The sequence below is a fragment of the Echinops telfairi genome, unplaced genomic scaffold, assembly GCF_000313985.2.
Source record: "Echinops telfairi isolate 266 unplaced genomic scaffold, ASM31398v2 ScPeMD7_2;HRSCAF=8, whole genome shotgun sequence".
Taxonomy (NCBI): Eukaryota; Metazoa; Chordata; class Mammalia; order Afrosoricida; family Tenrecidae; genus Echinops; species Echinops telfairi.
This window is the reverse complement of record NW_022103898.1, coordinates 50,442,606-50,470,252: the sequence shown is the minus strand read 5'-3', so window position 1 is coordinate 50,470,252 and position 27,647 is coordinate 50,442,606. Positions and strand designations below refer to the sequence as shown.

The window sequence follows — 27,647 nt, the reverse complement described above, 5'->3', positions numbered from 1 at the left end:
CAATTACCACAGTCATCAATTGACATTTCACCTTTTTTGAAACGAGAAAAACACACACACACTTGAGCTTTTCCCATAGCACTGTGCTTACAAGCTGTGTTCAATATCACACCATTTTCTGTGGCATTTTTCACAATCAGGAAACAAATTTCACAGCCTTGCGCTGTTCTCTTAAATCAGCCATTACTAAAAACGAGATTCAAATGAAACTGCTTTTACGAAAAAACTCACTGCCACCGGAGAGAATCTTCCCAGGTGATGCCACTGGGTGTACTAACTCAGAGCCAGTTGCTTGATGCTGGAAACGTGCTGTCCTATGAAAGTCTGCTTCTCCTCCAAATACTGTACTAAGAAAGCACTGTTTCTCCCAGCACAATTCCTTTGTTTGTTTTTTTATCCCCTCTTATATTCTTTCAATCTATAAATATTTATTGACGGCTTCTGTTTACCAAGATAGGGCTTTAAAAAAAAGTTATGCTTTTAAGACGCTCACTTTCTGATGGAAGACACCAGAATTATAATCAGCTAATTATAGAATGTGAGAACTGAGTTTTGGGAGGCACATAAATGAGCAAATTTTTACAGTGAAAGGACATAGAGGGTCTAAGGTAGACTTCACAGAGCAAGTTGACCTTTCTCTGAGCATTGAAGGATACTCAGGGTTGCACCCGGTGTGAAGGGTAGAAATTAAATTAGAAGAAAATCACAGCCAAACTCGTAACCACTATGCCACCGTCATAGATTCATTTAGTTAATTCTTTCATTTCTTGAATATAAATATTCAAATAAATCCATTACATCAGCACCATGCTGGGAGCTGGTTATGTAGATGTGAATGGGGTGATGTAGTCACTGTCTTTAGAGAAGAGAATTTATCTGCAGCTCATTTCATACATATGGACATTTAAAAAAAAACAATGGAGAAGAGAAAACAGAATGAATCTAATTATTTACATTATGGATGAATCTAATTTTTTACATTATATATAAAACTACTACACTTCAGAAATGATGAGACATTTCATGATATGGTACATCCTTAAGTAGTATGTGATCACATCAGCAATGATTGATGAAAAATGAGAGCTCAGAGTATCTGAGGTTTCGCTCCTGGCTAAGTGGCTAAGTTGTGATGAGTGCCAAGAGAGGTGACAATTATTTGTGCCCCCATCAGAGTATTTCACTCAGGCCATTTAAGTCATTATTTTATTCAATCATCACATGTGTAATGAAAAAGATCATGGATTCTGTGCATGCTGACTTTAAGAGCCACCATCCTGTTTTGATTTTATTATATATTCTTTTAAGATATTATAGATCATATGCATGCTGTGTTCTTAGTTGAACGTATTAGAACTTCTGAACTTGTGCGTAACCTGGGTTCAAATCACATCTCTGTGACAACATAGGAAATCTGGCGACCTCACTCCAGAACTTTAAAATCAAAGTTCAAACAATTACTGTAGCAGTCAGGCAAAAAACACAAACCCACAGTTAAAGTGAAGTCGGCTGGGGGTGGCTGTTAATGAATTGGAGACTGGTGCCCGATGACAGGGGTCGGCTCTCACTCCATTCTAAGCAATTACTATTTGGCATAAATATAAGCACTGTTAGTGGCAAGGAGAACTCAGAAAGACACACACACACACATTTCTCCAGTGGGAGCATTTGTCTTATCCTGATTCCTGCAGTGATCTGGTTTTCACCCACTTTATAGGAGAAGTGGGACATCTGCCTTTACTAATTTGCCTCAATATGGGAATTATCTATTTTATTGTGCAATGCTGCGGTCTATTTGCTGTTTCGCATAGCAATACCTTAAGTTTAAAATTTCTTAGAAAAAACATTCAAAGAGTAGAATAAGCAAAACATCAACATCTTTCCAGGCTGTGATGGAAAGTGAAGTTGAACGTGAACTTGGTCATTTAGTAACAGTAGATACAACTGGGACTTGAGTGTTTCAGGTCAGGTACCTGAGAACAGAATACATAAGACACTGAATTTTCTGATGGTTATGTTCAGAAAAGCGCTTCTATGTAATACTGGAAGCTTTAGCTATGGTTAATCCCTAGTGTAAATAGGCTGGATCTGTACCCCAAACAAAGAGCACCCTGAGGGTGGTGAAGTTTTGACTGCTAACTGAAAGAAAGATCAGAGGTTCAAACCCACTAAGCAGCTCAGCCAGAGAATATCCTGACCATGGGTTTTGTTTGGCAAATATTACAGCCTAGAAAACCCTTGGGACAATTTTTCTCTGTCACATGACGTTACTGAGTAAATACCAACTGGACAGAATCCACCAACTCTCAAAGGCAGACTAGATTGGAATAAGTGATATAACTCTATCCAATACATCTCATCATACTCATTTGTACACATTTAATGATCACAATTGAATTTTTATACAGAGGAAAACATAGTGCTAAATCAGAGTTTTTCAAACTATAATCATGACTAACATTTAATAAATGAAATAAAATAGAAAAGAATAAAACATTGAAGTGTATTTTGTGAAGAAGTTTATTACAGAAACATGTTATATAATTTGGAGCCCTGGTGATGTAGTGATTATGAGTTGGACTGTGGTCCCAAAAGTCAGCAGTTCAAACCCACCAGCAGATCCTTGGGGAAAAGATGAGGCTTTCTACTCCTTGAAAGAGTTACAGTCTTAGAAACCCACAGGGCATTTCTACCCTGTCTGATCGGGTCACTATGTGTTGGCATTAACTTAATAGTAGTGGGTTGAGTTATGTATGTAATTATATATTATATGATGTTATCTTATATAACGGGAATTTTTAAAAATTTGCACAAAAATCCCATTTTCCTTTAGTTCCAATTTTCCACAAATTTTAAAAGACTTTTTTAATGAGATGTTTTATGTAACACACATTCTCATACATACACATTCTTGAATTCTGTTATAAAATGTATTTCTAAGTGTGGGCAGTGGTTAAAAGTTTGACAACCTTTGTGTCAGCTATTCCACATCAGTTACATCTAAAACTTCTCCAACACACATGACATTTATGTTACCACCCATGCTTCCCATGTACAGAAAGAAAGATGTAGTAAGTTTTTTTTTTTTCTTTCTTTTTTTTTTTTTTAAGATGTAGTAAGTTTAAGTGACTTGTAGCATAATACAGGTCCCATTAAGTGGCCAAGCTGCATTTGAACTTTTGGTGATTGGACTCCAAAATATGTGGTCCTTCTTTCTCAAAATATTAAGTTTAAAATATAGTTTCATTGACTTCAGAGATGTTTTTGCTTGTTTATTTGCTTAGATTAATGGTGGTTGGTTGGTTGGTTGGTTGGTTGATTTGTATTTTGATCAAAATAATTACTAATATATGACAAAAGTAACACTTAAGATTTCCCAGGCATCAAGTAACTGCAGGAAGGACACCAGCCTATGTGATCTGAGGATTGTAAATAATAAAATCCAAATCCGGAGGAATGATATCAGAGCTTAAATTCTGAGCACTGGTTTGCAGAAGGTTACGATGACAAGGGAAGCCCCAAATCCAATCGGGGCTTTGGGGCAGGTTCCCACGTGGATTAAGCTCCCCTCTGACCAGCGTCCAGTGATGTGAATAGGCTTGGTGTTACACAGAGAGCATTGTAAAGTTGACTATGGAAGATGTAGTTTGCTAAAAATGTAACCTTTGATCTCCCTTTGGCTCTTAAAAAAATTCCCAAGACAATTTGACTGTAAACAAAACAAAAAACCAAAATTAACTCAGAAGTCTGTGTTTTGGACTTCAAGTACTGTTTTCCTTAATTGTTAGTTGTTTTTTTCCCCCCCTTGTAGGTAGATAGTGATGAATTTAATATTTCCTTTCTCAAATCCAATGAAGAAAATAAAACCATAGAAATTAAAGATTTAAAAGTATTCACAAGGTATTCCGTGGTGGTCACGGCATTTACTGGAAACCTTAGTGCTGCGTACGTGGAAGGGAAGTCGAGTGACGGAGTGTTGGTCACCACTTTAGAATCAGGTAAGGGGTAGGTACTGTTCACCATGATCGAAAACCCGTCTTTCTTACAGTTTCTCACTTTCTGTTTTAAGAAGAGTATGTGTTACCAGGAGTTTCTTAAGCTTGTAAATGAATAAAAACTTCAAGGAGACACAGCAACTGATTAATTTGAAACTTTATATTTGTATTTTTTAAGTAAAGTGGAATTATGAAAAATATCCAATTATTCTTAACACAGAAACAAGATCATCTAGAATAAGGTACTCAGTGTATTTTTTATACTTATTTAAACTGCTAGTTGCTCCAGAAATTGAATGACCTGGTGAATGAGATTTTTCTCCAGCTGTCTGTATCCAATAGTGCTTTATCTAAAAATCTAATTAAATTATTTGATCTATCCCAGGACTTAATCACAAAGTAATATAAGAATACTCTATTATTAAATAATCTGGAACTCCAAATTAGAATTCAATACACTGTACCATAGCTGCTTGCTTGACTTAGTCACGTGACATGTTTATGATGTGGGCTGTGTGATGACTGCCAGAAGCCATGCTGATTTCCTCAAGTACTTATGCACCAGGTCTGAGTGGATTATAAGATCCGAACCAATAAGAATTACAGGTGGAAAGTCACCCTGCCAGAACGTGCTTACCCCCTCCTCCTTCAGACTCCTGATGTTCTTTGCCACCAGATATATCATTGGAAAAAGCAGATGAAGGGATGTGTTGCTATAGTTTATTTGTTGCGATCTAGAAGGTAAGTGTGGAAGGTAAAAATAGATTTTAGCTAGTTGTTTGACCATGATCGACCCCTTTAACATTTTGTGTATAAAATGGTAGTTCTGAATTAAGAGGTAAAGTTTATTCCCAAAGCCCTACATGTTACACGTTCTCATCGGGATGCCAGTAGCCCACATCTTAACCAGTCCTCCAGATAATCGGGTTTCTTGGCCCTTCCATTCCATCATGTCCATCTGTGAGGAAAGATACTGAAGAACTTTGTGACTTACACACCATGAGACGTGGACTGTTACATCTTGATTTGCTGTCTCTCCCAAGGATGCTATAATAATAATAATAATAATAATTTTTAGTGAATCCCGAAGTCAGGAATTTGAGTTCCAAAACCAGAGATTTGGGGATAGGAAGTTCTGTTTCATATTCAGATAAGTCATGCGCTTAATTAAACTTTAATTCTAATGTCTTTAATAAGCAGCTTTTTTTAGAGAAAGAAGTGCTATTTTATGTTGGTCATAAGATGTTAAGAAATGTTAAGAAAATAAACTCATTGAACCAATTCAAGTTTTTTCCTTATGAATAAAATCTTAAATGTAATATTTAGAATAATAACATGTTTATCAATTCTCTTTCTCATTATTATTGATTTACTTGTTTCTATTTTTGCAATAGGGCCTTATCTATAAAAGTAACAGAAATATAATAAAATTTGGGTAGCCAAATATTAGCAACCTTCTTCATGAAATTTCCTTCAATGGTTTATTTATTCATGCAATCATCTACTCTCACAAGGAGGACTAATTATGTGGTTACCCATAACTAGCTCTACCATTAGTAACATTGCAGTCGTCTGAGGGAGTTTCTTTATGGTGATACAACAGTTCTGTATCCTGTTTGCGTGGTAGTTACAGGCATCTCTACAGAGGATAGAGTTTCTTAGAACTACCCACACACAAGCTAGTGAAAATTTTGGAAGCCGAATAAGGTCTGCAGTGCAGTTAAGAATATTGGATCTATGTCACTTTCATAGTTTGATATTTTTCTGCAATTATAGAAGATGGAACCAATAGGTGAAGATGAAGGAGGGTGTGCAGGACTGTATGTACACTTTTTGCAACATCCTGTCTATGTTATTTATTATTTTCAAAAATCTCTATAAATGTATTATATAAAAATAAATATATCTAAACAGAAAAATAAATAAATAATTGAGAATCATCATGGTGACCTCTATGAGTATACAGATGTAAAGAATTCTGTAATATATTAGTCTTTATGCTTATTTTCATCATAATTGGCATGTTTTTAAATAACGTATAATATTCTTCATATAAACAGAAATTTGAAGCAAATAGCTTTTTATGAAGATCAAAAGGAACACAGATTTTAAAATATTAATTAACAAATATTTTATTTTAGCTCCCAAGGACCCACCAAATAACATGACATTTCAGAAGATACCAGATGAAGTTACAAAATTTCAGCTAACATTCCTTCCTCCATCTCAACCTAATGGAAATATCCAAGTGTACCAGGCACTGGTCTACCGGGAAGGTGACCCTACTGCTGTCCATGTTCACAATCTGAGTATTATTCAGAAAACCGACACATCCATCATTGCAATGCTAGAAGGACTAAAAGGTGGACATACTTACAATATCAGTGTAAGCATTATGGAGTTCAATAATTTTTCTAAAAAACGGATCCAGTTTGCAAATTCAGCATTAAAAAATATTTCCATTTTTGTACACATTGTCTTTGCTTGGATTAAAAATACCTACCACCAGAAAATAGATTGAGAGAAAATTATCTATTTCTTACAATATTTTCTAGAATTTTTCTAAATTGAGAGCCTACCTTTTGTTACATGAAAAGTATGTCATAAGAAGAGGAACCTTATTTGCCTGGTTTTTCTCAGGGTTAGATGTTTATAGTATGTGAATGAGTGCTGAATAAATTGTGGCTATAGCTAATAAAAGCAATGGGAAGACGATGAGGCTACCTGCTGCCATCGGCTTTACAGCCTCAGAAACACTGTGTGGGGTCTTTCTGAGGCAGCATGAACTCCATGGCATTGGGATGGGTTGAATACAAGAGAAAATAAGAAATAAGCCAAACAAAATATAGCCACTGTTTAATTTAAAGAAAAGTAAATAAACAATTATTCACAAAGTGAAATTTTCAACCTCCTTAATACCTGGATACTTGTTAGAAATATAGTTAACATCATAGCCTCAGAACTATTTAATAGGGATCTATATATCTGCTTTTAACAGGGCTCTCCAAGGACTTCTTTACATACTGCAGTTTGAGAAACACTTCTCAAAATAAAGTTTTCACTAATTTGTCACTTAAATGTTAGGTTGTGCTGTTAGGAAATAAAAATATGAAACACAACATAATATTGCTTTACAATTTGAATACTTCCTTTTTAAAACTTCCACATGCCTATAGATATTTTATTTATATAGTTTTTATATTTTATACTTAGTTTATTCACCATCCCTCCCAACCATACAAATTATTATATGTAATTTCATTCCAATAAAATGTTTGCAAAGTGACTGTAGTGTAAAAGATATAGTGCTGTGAGCCACTAATATATTAAAATGAATTCATCAATTAAATAAGCATATTACATTATGAATGGTGTCCAACAAGTACAATTAAAATTTGACCAAGAACACGGTCTAAATTTTGTACAGTGAGACAAAGTGAAAAAGAAGAATCCGTGTCTACAGCTTCCTAAACACAGAGTTAATTGAAAGGATTCACATTTGTGTAAATCACACTGGACACACAAACAGAAATGCTTTATGAATGTATGCTCCTTTACGCAGGTTCCTTCCTCGGCTACCTAGGGGCAGGGGTGAGGAAGGGCATGAGGGCCAGCTTTCAGAGGGGTGATTTAAGACAGGAAAACTGGACGGCTGAAGGAATAGGATTTCATCTAAGAGGAGAAAAAAATGGTTCTTGAATATGGGTTTAAAGAAAATCAGAGTTTAAAGAAAACTATCTACAGAGAGAAAGAACAGGTGTTTGAGTGGGTTGAGAGACTGTAGACATGGCGGCCTTTTTGTTTGGTTCGTCCTGTGAGCTCAGACTGAAGGCACAGCCCTCTCGGGAGCGCTGGCCAGCGCTAGCTAGGCCACTCAGCTTTTTTTGTCTTGAGGCTTAGAATAAGACAGTAGTTTCAGAAATGCATTATGGTTAACATTCTTCCTATGTTTATTGTATTCATTTAAATGACTGCAAAATAAATATAATAGGCTATATGCAATTGCTTCTTAGTGTAACTATTATTTGAATTACCTAAAACCATAACATATAAATATACGTATATATAACCAATACTTTGAAGAGTAACCAAAGGTTTTATTATTTTAGGTTTATGCTATCAATAGTGCTGGAGCTGGGCCAAAGGTTCAGATGAGAATAACCATGGATATTAAAGGTACTTACTTAAGTTTCATTCTATGAAAATGCTATTGTCTTAATGAAATAATAATTATTAGAATTAAAGATACAGGCCAAGTTTTAAATGATTCATATGTGAACAATTATTACTTAAGCATGCATTAATTAATAATATGTATGCTTATCAAAGTTATCCTAAATGGCTAAAATATAATTCAAATTATATAGCAAAAGAGAACATCCACCTACTGTGTATTTCATAGTTCTTTGCCTCTAAATGTAATCTTTACTGACATAGGTTTATAATCTGTTATTGTAAGATTTAAAAGAAAATTTATTGAAAAGAAACTTGTTATCTAATCATTTGTGTCTGCGTTTGACAAGTTCTAATTAGATTCCTCTACTCAATCTTTATTAATCTTAGAAACCAGATTCTTTTCAGTTAATCAAATTGTTTTTACTAAACTCCCACCATATATTCAATGTTACATCCTGACTCTCAGGAGTATATTTATCATATTTAATAATCTGATGACTTATTTTAGTAGAAAATATAAGTATATTTCAAACTCTTTCCCACAAAAGAAGAAAAGTTTTCAGAGTAATTTGAGGTCATTCAGCTTTTCAAAGGTCCTTTCTTTGCCTGAGACTGAAAATAAGCAAATGACTGTGCTATCGCTCTAAAAATGCATCAGCAAACCACACTGAAATCATTTGGATTTTTAACAGAAATCCAATGGATACTTGTCTTTCTAGAACCAAAATTAAGTTTTCTCAATCACTGGTAAGAGCAATAGAGCATAGGAATTAAAAATGTTAGTCTGGCTCTAGGGTCAACCCGTCTGAGATGAATCCTGATTCAGCCTCCCTCTCTGTTTGATTTGGGGTAAGCCTCTCAACACTAATCCTGTAAAATGGAGATCATGCCAGTTCCTTCCTTATGGGCTGTTATGAGGTTCAGAAGATACAATCTCTGAAAAACCTGGAATAAGAATAGGAAATATTCATAATAAATGAAGTTGATTTTTTTTCTATTTTTATTAGTGAATAATTGATATAATGCAGTGCTACATACCAGGCTATTTATAAATATTATCTTATTTCATTTTAATAGATGAATTATGTACTTTTTAATGCACACACTCATACTCAAACTATCTGCCATCGAGTCGATTCTGAATCCTTTCAGCACAGGGTGGAACTTCCCCTGTGGATTTCCAAAACTGTAGCCCCTGCTAGGAGTAGATCACCTACATAAGGTCTTCGAAAATCAGTAGTTTTACAAAAGGGCTTTATAAGAACTTTGTTATTTCTCTTTGATATCCAATGGCAGACATGTAAGTATGCACATAGCAATCGCTGTCTATGCTCATGCTGCAGAAAACTTCCTATTACAGGTTCTTTGTTTCCTCATTCGTAAAGATGATTTCTTTGTCCTTCCATGCCATAGAAAGGACAGGTAAATTCGTGATCAGTCATCTGGAGAAGAGGTCTGATCACTGGAGACACTGGTGGAATCCTAGAGAATTTCCTTTTACTCTACTAATATGTATCATCTTATTAGTGGTAGGGAGCTTTGAATCTGTAGTGGCCTCATTAAATCAGCATTTGATGAACAATTCAGGTACAATGCCTAAAGCTAGATTCTTCTAAGGGAGACATTTTGCTTGGAGTCTTCCTCCTGACAAGCTGAGGTAGTCTCAGACTGTTAGGTAACATGAACCTCTCCCTTCTGAACCGCCTTCGTGTTCCCCTTTCAGAGATGTCAAACCTGCATCTCAATCTGAAGGCTCTTCCCACTTCCCCCTGCTCCCACTTCCCCTCTTCTTTACAGGCAGTCACCACACCACACCCCCTAAAACGGACAAATCCAGCATCATCACAGCCTTTACAGATCCGAGGACCCAACTGAAGTCTCAAGTAAGAAGACAGAAGTTGAATGTGAAGCTCAAAAGAGGAATGAGCCTAAAATACCAAGACAAGAAAGTTTTATTTGTATCTTGATATTCTCTTTGATAACTTTGTGACATAATACCGACAATTTTATGGCATTATTTGGAAGCTTTTAAAACAGTAGATTTAATAAATGGAAAATTTTAGTTAAATGATTTATCAATGCTTATAAAACTAGAATAAATAGCTAGAAGATTAAATTAAAGAAGCAGAGATTTTACAAAATAAATGTTTTGGAGAAATGGTTGCACAGTGATGGTACAATGTGAATTGTCATGATGCTTTTAAAGACTATCATGGTGATAATTATGTATTTTAAATAGTTTTATTGAGATATAATTAGTATATTATACAATTCATAGTTAAATTGTATAGCACTGGTGAAACAAATAACTGTCTTCTAATTCTTTAATATCTCCTCCCCTTATTATTATGGTCCTAGTTTTGCCTCATTAATCTTGTTATCCTGTGTATGTAATTTTTATAATTAAGATAGTTTGATAGATGAAATCCAAGGTAGATAAAACTTTCAGAAATAGTAAAGAGAGTAATGATTCCCTAAGGGTCTGGGACAAGCGGTGTAGGGGGAACAGAGAACTGATAGCAATGGTAACTGTGTAACCCCACTGAAGGGGAACAAATAACAGAATTGTAGGTGAATAGGTACTTTGGATTGTGTAAGATATGGAAAATAATAATAATATATCATATAATAATAAGGGTTCCTTGGGGGCTTGGGTGGGGGAGGGAGGGGATTAAGGAGAGCTGATATCAAAGAGTTCAAGAAAAAATAAGATGTTTTGAAAATGATGGTGGCAACAATTGTATAATTATGCTTGATCTAATTGAATGACGGATTGTTACAACATCTACAAGAGCTCCCAATACAATTATTAAAAAGGAAAGAAGGGTCGTGCAATCATCACCACAATAAGCTTTGGAACATTTTCTTTCAACATATACCCTATATTCCAGCCTAATTACAGCAGCTACAATTCACTTTACCATGCTCTTGTCTGCTGTGAGGGCAATCTACAGTCCTGCGTCCTGGCCAATGAGGGAGGAACCCATGGAGGCTCAGTTCATGTGGGGACTCTGCAAGTGGATCGGCAGATTCCCCTACCACCATAGTGTTCTGAAAACTGGATGTTTAGAATTTATGCTCTGGGACTGTTCCCTCTCTAGGTTTGGGTTTTATTAATTACAATTGCTGGCTCACAAAGGCTAGTGTGCTTTCAGTGTGGACTTAGCTGACTCCTCACTTATTGTTTTGAAATAAGCCTTTGAGACCCCAGATGCTATTGTTTCTGGTAGCAGGCACCGTCTGATTTCTTCCTCACACTTAGCTACATGTGTGTCAGTGATGTCCTCCTCCTTAGAGCATGTACCAAGCAGGGTCATGGAAATATTTATGAAAGTTAAAAATGCATATACTTTTGTCACAGAAATCCTTCTCTTGAGACTCTATTTCACTTGGCAGAGGGGAATCATAAAATGAGGCTGAATATGCAAGGTGATTATTATAGTAAATGTGCAAAAGAAGGTAACTTAACTAAATAATATTTTACTAAATTAACATGAAGTCTTTACATTATGACTTATAGTCATTAAGGAGAATGAATTAGCCTTGTACCTGATGATTTGAAAAAATGTACATAGTTATATATTTAAGTGAAAAATTCAAGATATGGGGTAATTATGTGTAACATAACCCCATTAAAATCTAACAGTGATGATTTCATTTTCTGTGTGCTTTTATCTCATTTTGTGACTATGTAGGAATAAATTCTAGTGCTAATGTAACTAAAATGGCAATTAGTAAACTAGTTAAAGTAAATAAAAGAGAAAAAAAGACTACTAAATTTGCATTTTACATGCATTTGTAAAAATTCGATTGTGAATGTGGCTATATATAATTATTTTTAATGCGTGAAGGTGAAGTATATGTCTGAAAGTCACACCAGGGCCCCATTATCTCAGGTAAATCTCAAATGTGTAATTATGCCATTAGGAGATAATAATTGCTAAATGTATACTGTATCAAAATAAAGCTCACGTTAATTTGTATTTATTTTTGTCATTATTTTATTTGTAAATTACATACACCAAATTTTTTAATGACCTCTTGCTTCTACTTAGAAACTAAAATACAATTACAGAATTATTATTTTCTTATAGCTCCAGCGCGACCCAAAACTAAACCAATTCCAATATATGATGCCACTGGAAAACTGCTTGTCACTTCGACAACAATTACCATCAGAATGCCAATATGTTACTATACTGATGATCATGGACCAATAAAAACCATACAAGTGCTAGTGACCGAAACAGGAGGTATCAAATGTCAATTTATTAAATGGTCAAGTGTGGATCTCTGAATGCTTAAGAAATCTCAGTTCAAAATTAGTAATATACAGTTGACTCGCAATTATCACACAACCCTTAAGGTTAGCAGATTGTCAACATTCTATAAACCATACCATAATTAATTTATACCTACATACTTACCATAGAAGATAATAGAGAAAAACAAAGTTGCTGCATTCCAGCTCCTGGGAACCTTATGTGTGTCGGATCAGAGCTGTGCTCTACAGAATTTTCGAAGTAGGGTGCCAGCCCTGTCTGCTGAGGCACCTCTGCATCGAAACCATCAGCCTATTGATTGGCAGCTGAGCACACACCAGTGTTCACCACCCAGGGTCACCACCCTCTAAGATAAAGGATAGTTAAAATGTGTGACTTACACATTTCATATTCTGATAAATTGTTTGCATCTTGGAAAATGAGCCTGTCTGCTCTTTTGGGGGTGTTGGCAAGAGTTGCTCTGCTTCGAGGGGCCTTCCTCCTCGGATGAGAAAGTCGTCTTTCACAGTGATGCCTATAGACTGGTGCTTGATGGAGAGGCACGGGGTTACTTCCAACCAGCACCACCAGCTGAAAACTCCATGGTGGTTCACCAAGTGACAGATGTGTTATTGAAACTTCCCTCGTGCATGGCAAAATCACTCTTGATTGATGTGAAACTGTATTAATAGAAGTAATCATTTTCTCTTATCTCCTGACAATAGCTCAACATGATGGAAATGTAACAAAGTGGTATGATGCCTATTTTAATAAACCAAGGCCATATTTCACAAATGAAGGCTTTCCTAACCCTCCATGCATGGAAGGAAAGACAACGTTTAGTCGCAATGAAGAAATCTATGTCATTGGTGCAGATCATGCATGCATGATCCCCGGCAATGAAGCTAAAACTTGCAACGGCCCTCTGAAGCCAAGAAAGCAATACTTGTAAGTAGACGTGGTGTTTCCTGTGCTCAGTGTCAGCAAACTAGTTAGCACATTTGTCTTCCATCCTTCTAAATGTTCCTTTCTCCTCTCCAAAATTCTAAACATCCATCATTTATAATGACCACATTCCGGTACTAGGGGTGTAAAAGAAGCAAGGCGTTGTCTTACATTCCATAAGCGTTGTCCTGTGAGAGAATTGGGAAAAAGGAAAAATAATCACGATTTGATGTAACAGCATAGAACCTAAGAACAGCATGCCCCAGGAAGACATGTAGTATCGTTGTTAGGTGCTGTAAGTCCGTTCTGACTCATAGGGACCCCATGTTCAACACTGTCCACCCCTGACCCATCCTTGCAACTATATTTGACCCCGTTTTATAGCCCGGGTCAATCCATCTTGGTGAGGGTCTTCCTCTTCTTGGTTGGCCTTCTATTTCACCAAACATGATGCCCTTCTCCAAAGAGTGATTGCCCTGAGTACATGTCCCAAGTCCCACCAAACTTGCTCGTTAGGAGTGTCTGGCTGTACTTCATCCACGACAGATTTGTACCTTCTTCTGGCTGTCCGTAGAATATTTAATATTCTTTGCCAACACCATAATCAAAAGGCATCAATTCTTCTGCCTTCCTCCGTCATCATCTAACCGTCGTATGTGTCGTAGCAACTGAAAATGCTGTGACTTGGGCCAGGGACACTTTGGTCCTTAATGGGACAGCTTTCTCTTAGGGCAAACTGTCATATGGGGTTTGGTGATATGATATTTCCATGAATATTGAGCGTGGATCCAAGTAAAATGAAATACTTGATTTCTGTCTTCTTTCCATTTATCATGATTTTGCTTATTGGCTACGTTGTACAGATTTGGATTTTCTTTACCTGGAAGGGCAGTCCATCCCGAAGGCTGCTGTGTTTCAGCTCCATCAGTAAGCCTTTCAAATCCTCTCAGCTTTCAGGTAAAGTTAAAGAACCTAAACAAAATAAACAACAACAAAAAAACACTGCCAAAAGTTGATTTTTACTCATAGCAATCCTATAAAGGCTTTTGAGGCTTTTTTTCTTTTTACAAACAGATAAATCCTCCTGTAGAGAGTAATGTGACTCATTTGTAATATTTTTGGTTTTGACTTCTGATTTTCCCATGCATACATTTGTAAAACGTTACCTTTTTCTTGTAAATTAGGATGACTTCAGTTTACCTCAGACACAGTGGAAGCATGCTACTCTTTCTAGTATCGAACCTGCGAATGAATGATAGATATCTGTACAACTCAGTTTCACATTTTTGTAGCCATTACAGCATTATGTTAAAAATCAAAGTTGAACCTCTTGAAATGTGTGTGCTTTGTTGTGTATATTCTCAACAACAACAAAGTAAAATCATATAAAAATCAATGTTAGCATTTGACTCCATCAGCTTTTTTGCTGAACTAATTATTTTCTCCTATTAAGTCGACTATTCTATTTTGTATCAGAAGACTATAAATTTGTCTGAACCGTATTTGATTTTTAAAGTATACATTATTTTCATGTATCCACTGCCATTGAGTTGGTTCTGCGCCATAGCCTTTGCCTCCAGCACAGAGTAGAATTACTCCCTGGGGTTTCCAAGACCGTCAGTCTTTACAGGAGCACAGCAGCCGGTGGGTGAACATTCCAATGCTGGTGCCTCGATGGCACCAGCATCCTTTTGTGCTAGATAAAACACGCTTAAACACTTTATGGACATCTTAGGCTGGGTTAGCATTCAGAAAGTGAGAACAAGACATCAGATAAAGAATTCTGTCATTTATTATTAAGCTTAATTACTTTGGTGCACATTTTAGATTATTGTCTTTATCTTAAGCATCACAGGAATGCCAGCTATAAAAATGTTACGCTATAAGATTTAATATTTATTGTTTATTTCACATATTGTTTTCCTAGATGACTCTTGATATGATCAACAAATAATTATTTGAGAGCTGTATGGATTGCATTATGCGTTGTAATTTCCTAATGTGAATTGGTTTCATATTTTTAAATGCTTGTCTGCTCTGAAATGAGGTAGAATTAAGATGTGACTGAAGATGTTAGGATCACCAACTTACTTTCACATTAGACTTTCTTCTGTGACCTTATACTTCAAATACAAAGAAGACGTAAGTGTGCAAATAAAGCTCTGCACGCGCGCGCACACACACACACACACACACACAGAAAAATTGTTCTTAATTTGCTCCCATGTGAACAAGATATGATCTAATGACTATTCTAAATTTAACACACTAATATTTTCAAAAGAGCTCAAAGTGCAACAGTTATTACATCTTATGTTTGCAAACTTTGCTAATTCAATATTCTTTTACACATATATTAAATCATTTTAGTCAAGCAAATATATAAAGGTGTTCAATACTTATAAACTGATAACTATTTAGGATTTGGGACATTTTAAAAAATAAACTACAGTTTTATTTTAGTTTTAGTTTTGTGGAGAAACAGAAGGTTCCTGTGTTCTTCTTGGCACTCTTTCTCCTCTTATTGACATTTTACATACCTATGCTACATTTTTCATAATTGATGAACCGATTTTGATACATCATTATTAACTGGATCCCTGGTGGGCTACACATGGAGCTTTTAATGCAAGACCTGTGGTTTGGACACACCAGCCCCTCCAAGGGGGAACGATGGAGTTGTCTACATCCAGAAAGACTGAAGGTTTGGGAGATCCCAGACAGCGATCTACTCTGCTAGATAAGATTGCAACGAATCAGAGTCCACTTGATGGCGGTTGGGCCTTGTCTGTTTGTGTTTAGCTTCTGGTGAGCTGAAGCCCCTAGTGCACATTAAAGGTTACTCTGTACTATACAGTCCGGTGGATTTTGAGAAATGCAAAATGTCATGTGTCCTTAACAATGTCAAAATACTTTCACAATCTTAAAATGCCCTATACTTCACCTGTTCAAGCCTCCCTCTTCTTCAACCCCTGGCAACCACATCTTTCTAATTTCTCTAATGTTTTTCCATTCCTGGTATTTTTTATAGACTTACAATCATACAGGATGTAAACCTTTTCAGAATGGATTCTTTCATTAGCAATATGCATTTAAGTTTCCTTCCGGTCTTTCTTTTTATTGTTGAATAATCCATCACTGTAGCTTGGCATCGTGATTATGCCCTGGGCTGTGATCTAAAGGTCAGCAGTTCAAAACCACCAGCCACTGCTCTGGGGAAAGGCGGGACTTACTACTTGCATAAATTCTTAGTCTTGGAAACTAGCAGGGGCCAGTTCTATCCTGTCCTATAGGGTCACTGTGAGTCAGCAGATTGAAGTGAGTATGTTTTTTTCTGGGTGAGAGGAAGGGGGTAGGGGTGGTTTGGTATGGATGTTCCATAATTCAATGATCTATTCAAGTATGAAAACGATATATTAAATCTGACACACTGCTATGAATTCTGTTTTATAGCGACCCTATATAAGGTTTCGGAGGCTATAAAATTTTATAGAATACCACCAATAGCCTCAATCTTTCTCTCACATAGTGGCTGGTGGGTTTAAAATGCTGTCTTTGGCTTCAGCAGTCCTATATTTACCCAACAGGACCCTTTTGAGTATCAGATAAGTGTTTTCATTTATAATTCCCTAGTGGCATATGATTATCTGCCTACATGCATATTTTCCATCAGTATATCTTCTTTGGTGAGGTATCAACTCTCTTACATTTGGCTCAGTGATCAGTTTTGAGATACTTTTCATCAAAGCTACAAGTCTATGTCTCAGAAAACAACAACCCACCTCCATACTATAAAACCAATTCAGACTCATAACCATCCTATGAGCAACCTTGTTCTCTCCCAGAGCACCTGGTCAGGTGGAAATGCTGACTCGTAGGGAAGTCTATCTAGATTCATTAAGTTTTTCATGTGGATAAAGCATTGTTCTATTGTCATTTGTTGAAAACACTCTGTTTTTAATTGAATTACCTTTTTTTTTTGGAGAAAGATCAGTTGGCTATATTCCTAGGTGCCTATGTGGTCCACTCTGCTCCACTACTTTGATCATTCTTGTCACTCCTCCATCAAGTTTAAGAGATTTATGGCAAAAATAATTACTCATTAGATAGTGATCAAATTCAAATTTTTCATCCTGTGAGTTCATTCTTTTCTGGAATCTTTCATAGTTATATGAATAATATTTCATAATTTTTAAAAGTATCCATAGAGAAAAGCCATATAGCATGCAAATGTTTGGGTTTTTGTTTTCTTTATTTTACAGATTTAAGTTTCGAGCCACAAATGTAATGGGACAATTTACTGACTCTGATTACTCTGATCCTATTAAAACTTTAGGTAAGCCATATTTGTGGTATAATTTAATTTAGAATCTCAACTTGTTCATTCCATTTGGAACATTTATTATTAAGTGTAAATGTATTTGTTCATGTCTGAACGTTCCCAAGTACAAATTCATTTCTATGTTATTAGCCAGACTATGAAAAATCTTGTATTTGTAAGATATGTTTTTAAAGATGGGTGTTGAGATAGTTAGTTTATTGTGCCAGCCTGGCCCATAAACACATGTGGAATTAATTGAAGGGCGGAGAGATAAATGGCTCGGCGAGCCTCGCCTTTCTTGTCTCTCGCTCTTTGATCATTGGACCAGTGTGCGGCTGCCTTGCTTATTCTGTGCCTCAATTTGCAAGCTACACTACCTGTGGTACGCCTAACCCGTGGACTGTGTCACTGTAATTTAAGGTTCCTTTAAGACTGGGGCTTCGCCACACAATTGGAATTTACATCTCTTGAGCTGGGGACTGACTGTTGGTGACCTGGCTTGCTATTTGCTGCCTGTGCTGGGATAGCCTGAACCTCTCTACAGAGGACTATCTGTTGGCCCTCAAGACTTAAAGGACTGCCAGTGTCTCATAACCCTCTAACATGTTTGAATTATACTGAGCCATTTGTACTGTTTTATAATTTAACTATTTCTTGTGCTATATATCTATCTGTATAACTGCTTTATAATTTAACTTTATTTCTTGTGTTATCTATCTATCTCCTTGGAAACAAAAATAGAAACTGCTTAAGTAATAAGGCCACAAGATCAGGATTCCAGAAACACGGGGCCCAAAGTACCTCTTTAGTCCTGAATTCGGGTTCTGGTTTTGCCAGTTGAGAAAGTAATTTAATCCATGTTTGCTTATATATATAAGCAATCTGGTCTTGTCTCTCTAGAGAACCCTGTCTAACACAGGTGTTCATTCTCTTCAAATATGGACACAGGTTTTGATATAATATTGATATATATTAACATCATAATAGATGCTTCAATATATAACCTTAAATGTGAAATAGTTTTATTTGATAAAAGATAAAATATCTTACACATCAAAAGCTTATGGACATTAGTCTTATGGTAATTTCCCCCAAATAATCCCGATAAAAAGCCCTTCAGTCTTTTTAAATGCAGTTTTCTTTCTAATCATCTCTTTCTTAAAAATTTTAATTTTACCATCCTCCTCATGCCTGCCTGAATAAAATTATGTGTACAATTTAGTCATATGCATATGTATTTCACAATTGTAGTCAATATTATCATCAGCATATCTGTGCCAGGCTCTTTATATGTATTACAACTTAACGCTGTACTGTGAAGTCAGGTCATTGTTCTCACCGGGTGGCTTAACTTCCCTTGGACAGTAGAATGCTAAGGTTGTCACACCATGTCAATTAGGATCTTTCTTTTGGCTAATTCTTTACTTTACCAAATAGATCCCTTTCTCCAGGAACTGGTCCCTCCTGGTAACATGTCCAGAGAACACGAGATGAAGTTTGACTGTGCTTCTAACCAGACAAACTTGTTCCTTCTTATTGCGGCCCACGGTACATTCAGTCTTCTTTGCCAACACCATCATTCAAATGTATCGATTCTTCTTCCAGGTTCTGTCGTCATTTTTTGACTTTCGTAAGCATATGAGACCATTATAAATACCATAGCTTGGATCAGGTGCATCTTTTCACTCAAAGTGACTTCTTGGCTCTTAACACGTTAAGGAAGTTGTATAGTAAATAATACATAAATAAATTAAAATCTGCCAATTTCTGTAAGCACATAACGCAAGGAGTTTTGTTGTTGTTTTTGTTACAGTTTCGGGGTGGGAAAAAATCTGCAAGGTGTGATACTTAAGGAACTATCATCCTATATTTGTTTGCCACCAATAAAATTTTCAGGCAATTATATTTTACAATTTTTGATCTCTCTACTTAGTACGCTACCTTCTTAGTAGCAAATAATTCATGCCTCAGTTACATGAGATAAAAAGCCAGGGAATTTAGAGGGGCAACCCTAAGTAGAATTCATAAGTTTAGTCTGGGCATTTAAAAAGTGACAAGAAGATATTATAAGAAATCTCTGTATACTAAAGTTTTAAAAAACAAACAAACAAAATTAAGTTGAAAATGTATATAAAATTAGGGATCATGCACACAAAGTAATGAAGCCTTGAAAGAAAATGTGATCAATAAGGAAAGAGAGGGGATGGCAGGTGACTCAGGGAACAATATGGATTGAGAAGACTTGGGGGATTTCTGTAGAAAAATCACAGGCAGATGGGTAGGAACAGTCAGAGGAAACAATGGGTACTGTATTGTCTCACACAGGTTTGGAGAAGAGTGTTCAAGATTCCTCATTCTTCCCTCTGTCCAAGGGTCAGACGTCCGGCTGCCTCTTGCTTGCCTCTTCTCCCAATGGAAGTAATAGAATACAATAATCAATTCTTGAGTGTAGTAGAAATACACAGTTTTCTGGCCCCTTCTTTGAAACCATAACCATCACTGCAATTGTCCTGTTATTAATGGCTGTGTGTCCTGGTATTACCAGGAATCTAGAGTGGGTGGGAAATGTGCAGTGGCAAACAACACAAGCCGTTACCAAGGTCAGAGAAGAACTGGGGAGTGATACACTGTGGGACAGAAGAGCTGGAAAGTGATTGAGAGCCCAGCATATAATTTGTAGACCCGTGACATGAGAATCTTTCAGGCTCCTTACGGTAGTTTTCTAAGGCCCCCTGCTGATAGATAGAAGCTTTGTAATTAGTTTTTGCCCTGATATGCTTATTCTAGATTGACTATATAGAGTTTTACTAGATAGTTCCTTATACCTAGTAAATTAGTGGGGAGTCTCAGGAGAGAAAACCGCCAGGGTAGAGCTTATAGTTGTGGTGAAATGGGATGTACTGATATGCACTATGGAGAGCACTATTTCATAAACAATGAGGAAAATAGCCAGATATTTCATGAATTAAATGGATTTAACTCGCTCAAGTTCAGTCATCACATTGGTTTGCACCAGCATGTTGGATGTTGTGACTCTGTGGAGATCAAATTCACTTTGATGGGCAAGGTACCAAAGGACACCCTCCAGAAGTGGTCCTAGTCCCTAATTTGATATTGAGAGACTAAGATTTCTTGGAAAATAATATTGCCAAGGAAGGTACAGTAGAAACTAAACAGTGGAAAGAATTGACCAGTAGTTACAAGAATAAAGGCGAGCAAAGAATACAGTGTGTTAATCTACTATCCCTGCTGTCAATTAGAAGATAGCAAAGGATGCTCAAATACTATGTTCTCCTAAATATGTCCTATGTTGAAATGTGTTATACCATTTACAACAGGTCAGTGGCCCCAAACATTCCTAGAAGGTCTCGTGAAGACTTATGTGTATATTTGATCCCAGACTTCACTGAGAGAAGTCTAGGTCTTATCGAGGGCATCAAGCCATCAGTGGATGAGCATTCATTCACTGGTGTTTGGGACACCAGAGGCAATGAGCTCCAAGCACAGTTGCCCACCCATAAACATTTCAGGATTTAAAACCCTTTGCAAGACTATTTCCAAGACACTGTAGCACACATACTTCCAAGAAAGATCATTTTGATAGTTGTACCTGGAAATAATAGTAAAATTTAGAAGTTAAAATTTTAGGGCTGAGGGTGGGGGGAGGTGGAAGGGGAAAATCTCCGTTGGCCGATGAACCAATAGTTTTAAATGTAGATAAAGGACTAGCAGATGTACATGTAAGTGGCGCCACCCAGAATTCCGACAGCTATCAAAGATCCTGCGGCTGAGGAGTCTCCGTTTAGGATCGTCTTTCTAGAGGCATAAGCGTGGGAGATGACATGTCAGTTTATTTCTAAACAAATACTTACAATTTACTTGATTTTGTTTTCAATAAGGACTAATCATTAGTATTTTTACTAACAAAACTCACCATTATCCCTCTTAAAACGCCTTTTGAACGATCATCAATTTATGGAAACGACTTGTAGGCACTGTTTTGGTTGTGAGGTTTAATTATAGAGAGGGTTTCTGTGATTTAAAAACCAGACCCTCCTTTCTGTACCTGACAGGGCTCTCATTAAATCAGAACGAGATGAATGAAACCTTAAACCCCATGGCAAAGGCACTCTGCGACTGTTTTCATTTGTCATAACACCTCTCACTTCTTTACTATGCTAATGATGCAAAGTTCCAATATGCTCACTGGAAGCAAAATTTGGGATCGATTCCCAGTTTTCAGTGAAGGGATCACTGTCTCAGAGGCATCCGAGGATTCCAGGAAGGTTTTGTTGTTTTCTGGGAGCAGAGGCAGCGTGGGAATGAATGATCTTACAAACACTGCAGCATTTAGACATTTTCTGGCAGTGTTATCCTATATTGAATCTGAGGGCCCTTGATGACACAGGGGGTTAAGCGATGACCTGCTAACTGTCACATTGGCAGTTCAAACCTACCAACTGCTCTGCAGGAGAAAGATGAGGCTGTCTGCTCCCCTAAGGATTTGCTGTCTCAGAAACCCTAAGGAGCAGTTTTACCTCTCTCCTGTAGATTACAGTGACTCTGATTTATGGGGCTTGATTTTTTTGATTTGGGGTAGTCATTTAAGGAATTTTCTTATGAAATCTTATTTCTGAGGTGAAAACAATAATACCTATCTGACAGACTCACTAGGAAACTAAATCAGATGAATGGATTAATTAATATATTGCTTATTAATAAAGATAGCTAACATTGTGTGCCAAGTTTTTTAAATGTATTTCCATATTAATGCATATATTCATCAGCACATCTCACAATATGACCTTTTATGTATAGAAAACTGATTAGCAGGTAAAAAATCAGAGTTGCTGTTTCTCTATGCAACTTGCCCATGCTTGAAACCCAAGTGACTGGCAGTTAAGTGTCTTATTAAGTAGCTTTCATGGTCATTGCGCTCCCCTAGACTTCCTCTTCCCCTGCTACATTATTTTCTCCTCTCAGTTCTACACACTGTTTCTGGTTGTTCTCTTGACTTACCTTCTTGTCTTAGTTTAATGAGGGAAACATTCACAAATGAGCATGCTTCATTTTTACATGTAAAGCTACACTAATTCTTTTTTTTAGATGATGGATAGTGGTGCTTTTTCCTTACATGCTGAAAAATACTGATTATTACATAGATTATTTAAGTTTGCCATTCTAAAGGATTAAAATGACATCTCGCTAGAATATTTTAATCTAAATTTCTTGAATGATGAAGTTGAGAAATTTTATCAATCTGCTATATACTGTTAGAATATCCCAGTGACTAATACTTGACCCAATGAGAGAAACCTTCATATTCTGTAATCCTGTTATAAGAATTTGTTTCTTTTTTGGTGTAATTATACGAACACCTTTCTCTTGATAAGGAGCTCTAGTGGCAATGTTGGATAAGTTGAGATCTTAATCATAAAGTTGGTGGCTCAAACCCTCCAGAAAGATAAGGATGTCTGCTCCCATAAAGATTTACCCCATGTCAGATAGATAAACCCCTCAGAAATAGCAATGGGAGTAATGATTCCCTGTGGGCATGGGAAAAGATTCCCTGATAGCAACGATGAATGTATAACCCTACTGGAAGGGAATGAACAGCAGAATTGTAGGTGAATGGATACATTGGATTGAGTAAAACATGGCAATAATAATAATATTATATTAAGGGCCATGCGGGTGGTAGGGTAGAGGAGGGTGGGAATAAAGAGCTGATATCAAAGAGTTCAAAAAGAAAGAAAATGTATTTAAAATGATGATGGCAGCAATGTATAATTGTGCTTGATCTAATGGAACTATGGATTGTAATAATAGCTGTTAAGAGCTCCTGAAAAAAATGTTAAAGAAATCCCATTTCGTGTTGCTCTGAGTCAGAATCAACTCAATGGCTATAGGTTTGATTTACTCTTACCATGTCTTTCTACCTATATCAGTAGACAAACACTGAACTATGAGCTTTATATCTCATTTAATTCAAGCTTCTCCCTTGAGAAGCTGCTTACATAGTAAGACCTGAATGCTGAATTTAAGTAATGAATATTTCATTAGGAAGCTAATGCATAACAAATAAAGTAGTGCTTTATAATACTGATTTGCTTAATCATGATAGTACATTCCCCTGTGCGAACAAAACACAATTTGAATTGACCTTTCAGAAGATTTTAAGGTTTGTCAGGAAATGACTCAAGTCGCTTCCCATTAGAATTGTGTTGATATTATCAAGCCCAAGAGCTCCATTTTCTATGAAAGGATTGGGAGACAAGGCTTCATTTGACTCTGCCGTGACTCAGCCAGTGTTCTTGACCGTCAGGGCACATTCTGTCCTTTTCTAGTGCTGCTTCCCAAAGGATTACATATTGTTTATTAACATATTATATGTCATTTCCACATTTCACTTGGATAGTGCTTTGAAATGGTAATTTGATCTGAAGAAAAATCCTGCTGTGGTCTGTGAACACATTTCTTTCCCCTGAGTGCCTGGATGCAGTGTTTCACTATGACTGATAAAGATGATGGCTGCTTCATCGTCATGCTGCCTTGCCCAAGCAGACCCAAGTAAAGGCAGCATGTGAAAAACCAGACGCAAACCTCTTACATGTGAAAGAGTAGAAAACGCATATCTAAAATACTTCATGAGCCACGTGCTCTGTTAGCATCTTAGCAATAACTGGAGAGTCTAGGGGACCCAAAAGCTCTGATAATTACTTAGGATACAGAATTCATTGAGGTGTACTATGCAGGTACCACAGAGACATCTTTAGAGTTGCCAAAGTTTTGTAAGCACACATCCAGAGAAAAGAGGGGAAAAGATGAGCGCCGGAGTTCTTTATGGATAGTTGTGGTTTGTGCTGTCAGTTTCTGTGGTGTCCACTCTGATTCAGGGTTGTAGAAAAATGTTAATCGTGATTAATCTAGTCAATAGGTCCTTTTGTACTGTTACATATTACACCGTTATTTTATTTATATATTTATATACTCATTTTTCTTCTTTTATTTATATACTCATTTTTTGTTCCGGAAGTGATTGTTGTAGTTATGGGCCACGGAGTCAGTCTGACTCCCAGCCACCCTGTGTACAACAGAACAAAACACTGCCCAGTGCTGACTGGTCTTCAGTGGAATCAGTAGATACATTGTGTGAACCCATCTCCTTGAGGGACTTCCTCAAAAGATTTTAAAATAAAGATACTCTGTCTTGTAGATAATTTGAATTGAGTAGACAGTCTTATAGACATCATAATTAAACCCATAAAGCAGAATGAGTTCCCCAAATGTGTAAAAAGAAAGTAAGAAAGTCAAAGATTCAGAACCAAAGTTAGGAAACCTAGGAGAAGAAAAGGAACAGGCTGATTGGTGTGTTTTATATGCACTCTTATGGAACATGCCAAGAAAACACCTTTCTGTATCTTGAGGTTCTAGGTTATATTTCACAATAATGCTTAACGCTAATGTTATTTGCCTTCTGCTCCAGGTGAAGGACTTTCAGAGAGAACTGTCGAAATCATTCTTTCAGTCACGTTGTGTATCCTTTCAATAATTCTTCTTGGAACAGCAATTTTTGCATTTGCCAGGTAAGAATTATTAATGTTCATTTGTCTAGAATGCTGAATGGGAATTCTATCAGTCAGGGTACAATCAGGAGGCAGAAACCACACAGTTTTGCATATGGAAAATGTAATACAAAGAAACGTTAACCCTACTAAACAATGAACTATCAAAGAAGTTAAAAGAGAACTCTAAGGGTTTGAGAAGTCGGAAGCAAAGCAAAGCACAAACCCTGAAGATTAAGAGAGAGATAAAGAATACCAAGAAATATAAATTTTAAAGAGTCTCACCCCCAAGGCTGACATTGGATGGCTATTGCAGTAAAATACAGCCTGCCTCTGGGTGAAGAAATATGACAGGAGGCTGGAAGCCTGGGGATACTGCATTAAAACTTTGGCTGCTAACTGAAAAGCCATCAGTTGGAGCCCACCAACTATTCTATGGAAGAGAAAACATGACAATCCGCTCCTATAAAACATACAGCCCAGGAAACCCCACAGAACAGTTCTACTCTGCCCTCAAAGTACTCTATGGCATACAACAATACCCAAAAAAAGACCCTGTGGACAGGCTGGCACGGGTCTTGTGTGCTTGGAATCATACAGTAATGAAGAGAATGTGCACTTAAGAGGCAACTAGAGCTCACTCGATGGCATGCTGTGCTCCCATAAAGAAGAATGCTAGATTGGAAGTTCCAAAAAATCAAACTCACTCCTCATACTTTCTCTCCTTCAGAACAGCTGGTGGTTTTGACCTGTTGACCTTGCAGTTAGCAGGCCAGCACATAACCATGAAGCCACCAGGGCTCCTAGATTAGAAGTATTGCCCTGCGCCTATTGTCTTACGAGGTCACCTTAGTGCCATTGTAAGGGCATTCAATAGACTATTCACAGTTGGCTACATGCTATAAAATACAGTTCAAATGCCATGTATGTAGGAGGACAAATAAGGGTAGATTTGAAGCAGAGAGACAATAAATAACCAAAAGTAGAGGTGATAGCCTGATTCACTTTTTATGAATAATTTATAACACTGATAGGTTTAATTTAAATATTTGAATCACATTAAAATTTTAATGTTTACGCAGAAGAGATAATTTTCTGTTTGCTAAAGAGAAACACTTTTAAAATGTCCAACTTTCTTCCATGGTGGGTCTTCTCAATTTCAGGTTACAATCTGTCTGTATTAAGACTGACAAGTTTGTTTTGATTCAAATTCTCAGCAGCAGCCTCTTAATCACTCTATTGATGATAGCACCTTTAGGGAAATATTAGTTATGACACCAAAATCTACCTTTACAAGATAGAGTGCCAAATTAAATGCATCTGACCTGTGTGAAAGTAACCATTCTAATTCCCACAAAAACTCAATAGGCGCTGTGGAACTGAAGAGCGCTGTCCGCTATTCTGAATGCAAGATTTCATCTGTTTCCCCTGAAAGTCTTAAATCGTCATTTTGACCGTTAATTTGAAAGGTTCTCAGAAAACATTTCCTTTGTATCCTATGCCCTATTCTAAAACTAGGCTAGAATGTGAAAGAAAGCCATTAATTTAGATGCTTTAAAATTTTTTTCCTTTTAGATTTCGGCCTTGCCCTAAAGGGGCATGCATTAACCATATTCATATTATTTCCTTCCTCTACAATATTCTCTAACTTTTCATATCTTTATGGTATAAACTCTTATGTAGACATTACGTGGCCCCTTTGCTCCTCACAACATTTCTGCAAACGTCTCTCCAACCATATAGGGCTATTCTTCCTTACCTAAGCATTCTTTATAATATTTTAAAAATATTTTGCTTCTTATTCAGTCACCCTGAATATGCCTTTTCCTCCTTCTTTTCCTCAAAAACCTATCCAATCTTTCTAAAAAAATCAATCACCGACTCATCTCTCAGTTTGGTGTACTTTGGCGGTGTTGATGCGGGAAGCTGTAACACTTGTATTTCAAATATGAGTGAGGTTATACATGGGGCATAGGGTTCAGCACACCTTCCAGATGGGGAGAGACTGAACAAGGTCTTGGCACCGGACTTCGGAGAAAATGGAGCAGTGAAGTCCTTACGGAGAGCGGCAGCCTGCCATCTGCTGCGGCCCCAGAAGATACACGGAGCCTCATTTGAGTGCCGTGACGATGAGTAAGGATGGAAAGTTGGCCAAATATTTCTGACACAGTAACTCTTTGTCGTTTCTCCATCTTCTTCTGTTCCTTCCTGCATGGCTCAACATTTTGCCGTTAGAATCCTTCAGGATTGTAAACTCAAGACTTAATTAGTTAATTAATTGATTTTTAGTTCTTCTAATGTTGAGAAATGCCCAGCATGCCTTCCCTTGGATTTCCTAGGTCCAGGTCTTTGCGTGTTCCAACATAAGCTGCCCTGGGATCCT

At 36.8% G+C, this 27,647-nt stretch overlaps 1 protein-coding gene across 1 annotated transcript in view; it reads left to right on the top strand.

Moving 5' to 3' along the window:
* The window catches only part of PTPRQ (protein tyrosine phosphatase receptor type Q), a 276,229-nt gene that overhangs the window by 199,455 nt on the left and 49,127 nt on the right, over window positions 1-27,647 (top strand). Inside the window, 7 exon segments of the mRNA XM_045288666.1 lie at window positions 3,812-3,998; window positions 6,137-6,381; window positions 8,105-8,171; window positions 12,266-12,424; window positions 13,159-13,381; window positions 17,641-17,714; window positions 25,186-25,285. Of these exon segments, the coding sequence (XP_045144601.1) occupies window positions 3,812-3,998; window positions 6,137-6,381; window positions 8,105-8,171; window positions 12,266-12,424; window positions 13,159-13,381; window positions 17,641-17,714; window positions 25,186-25,285 (1,055 nt within the window).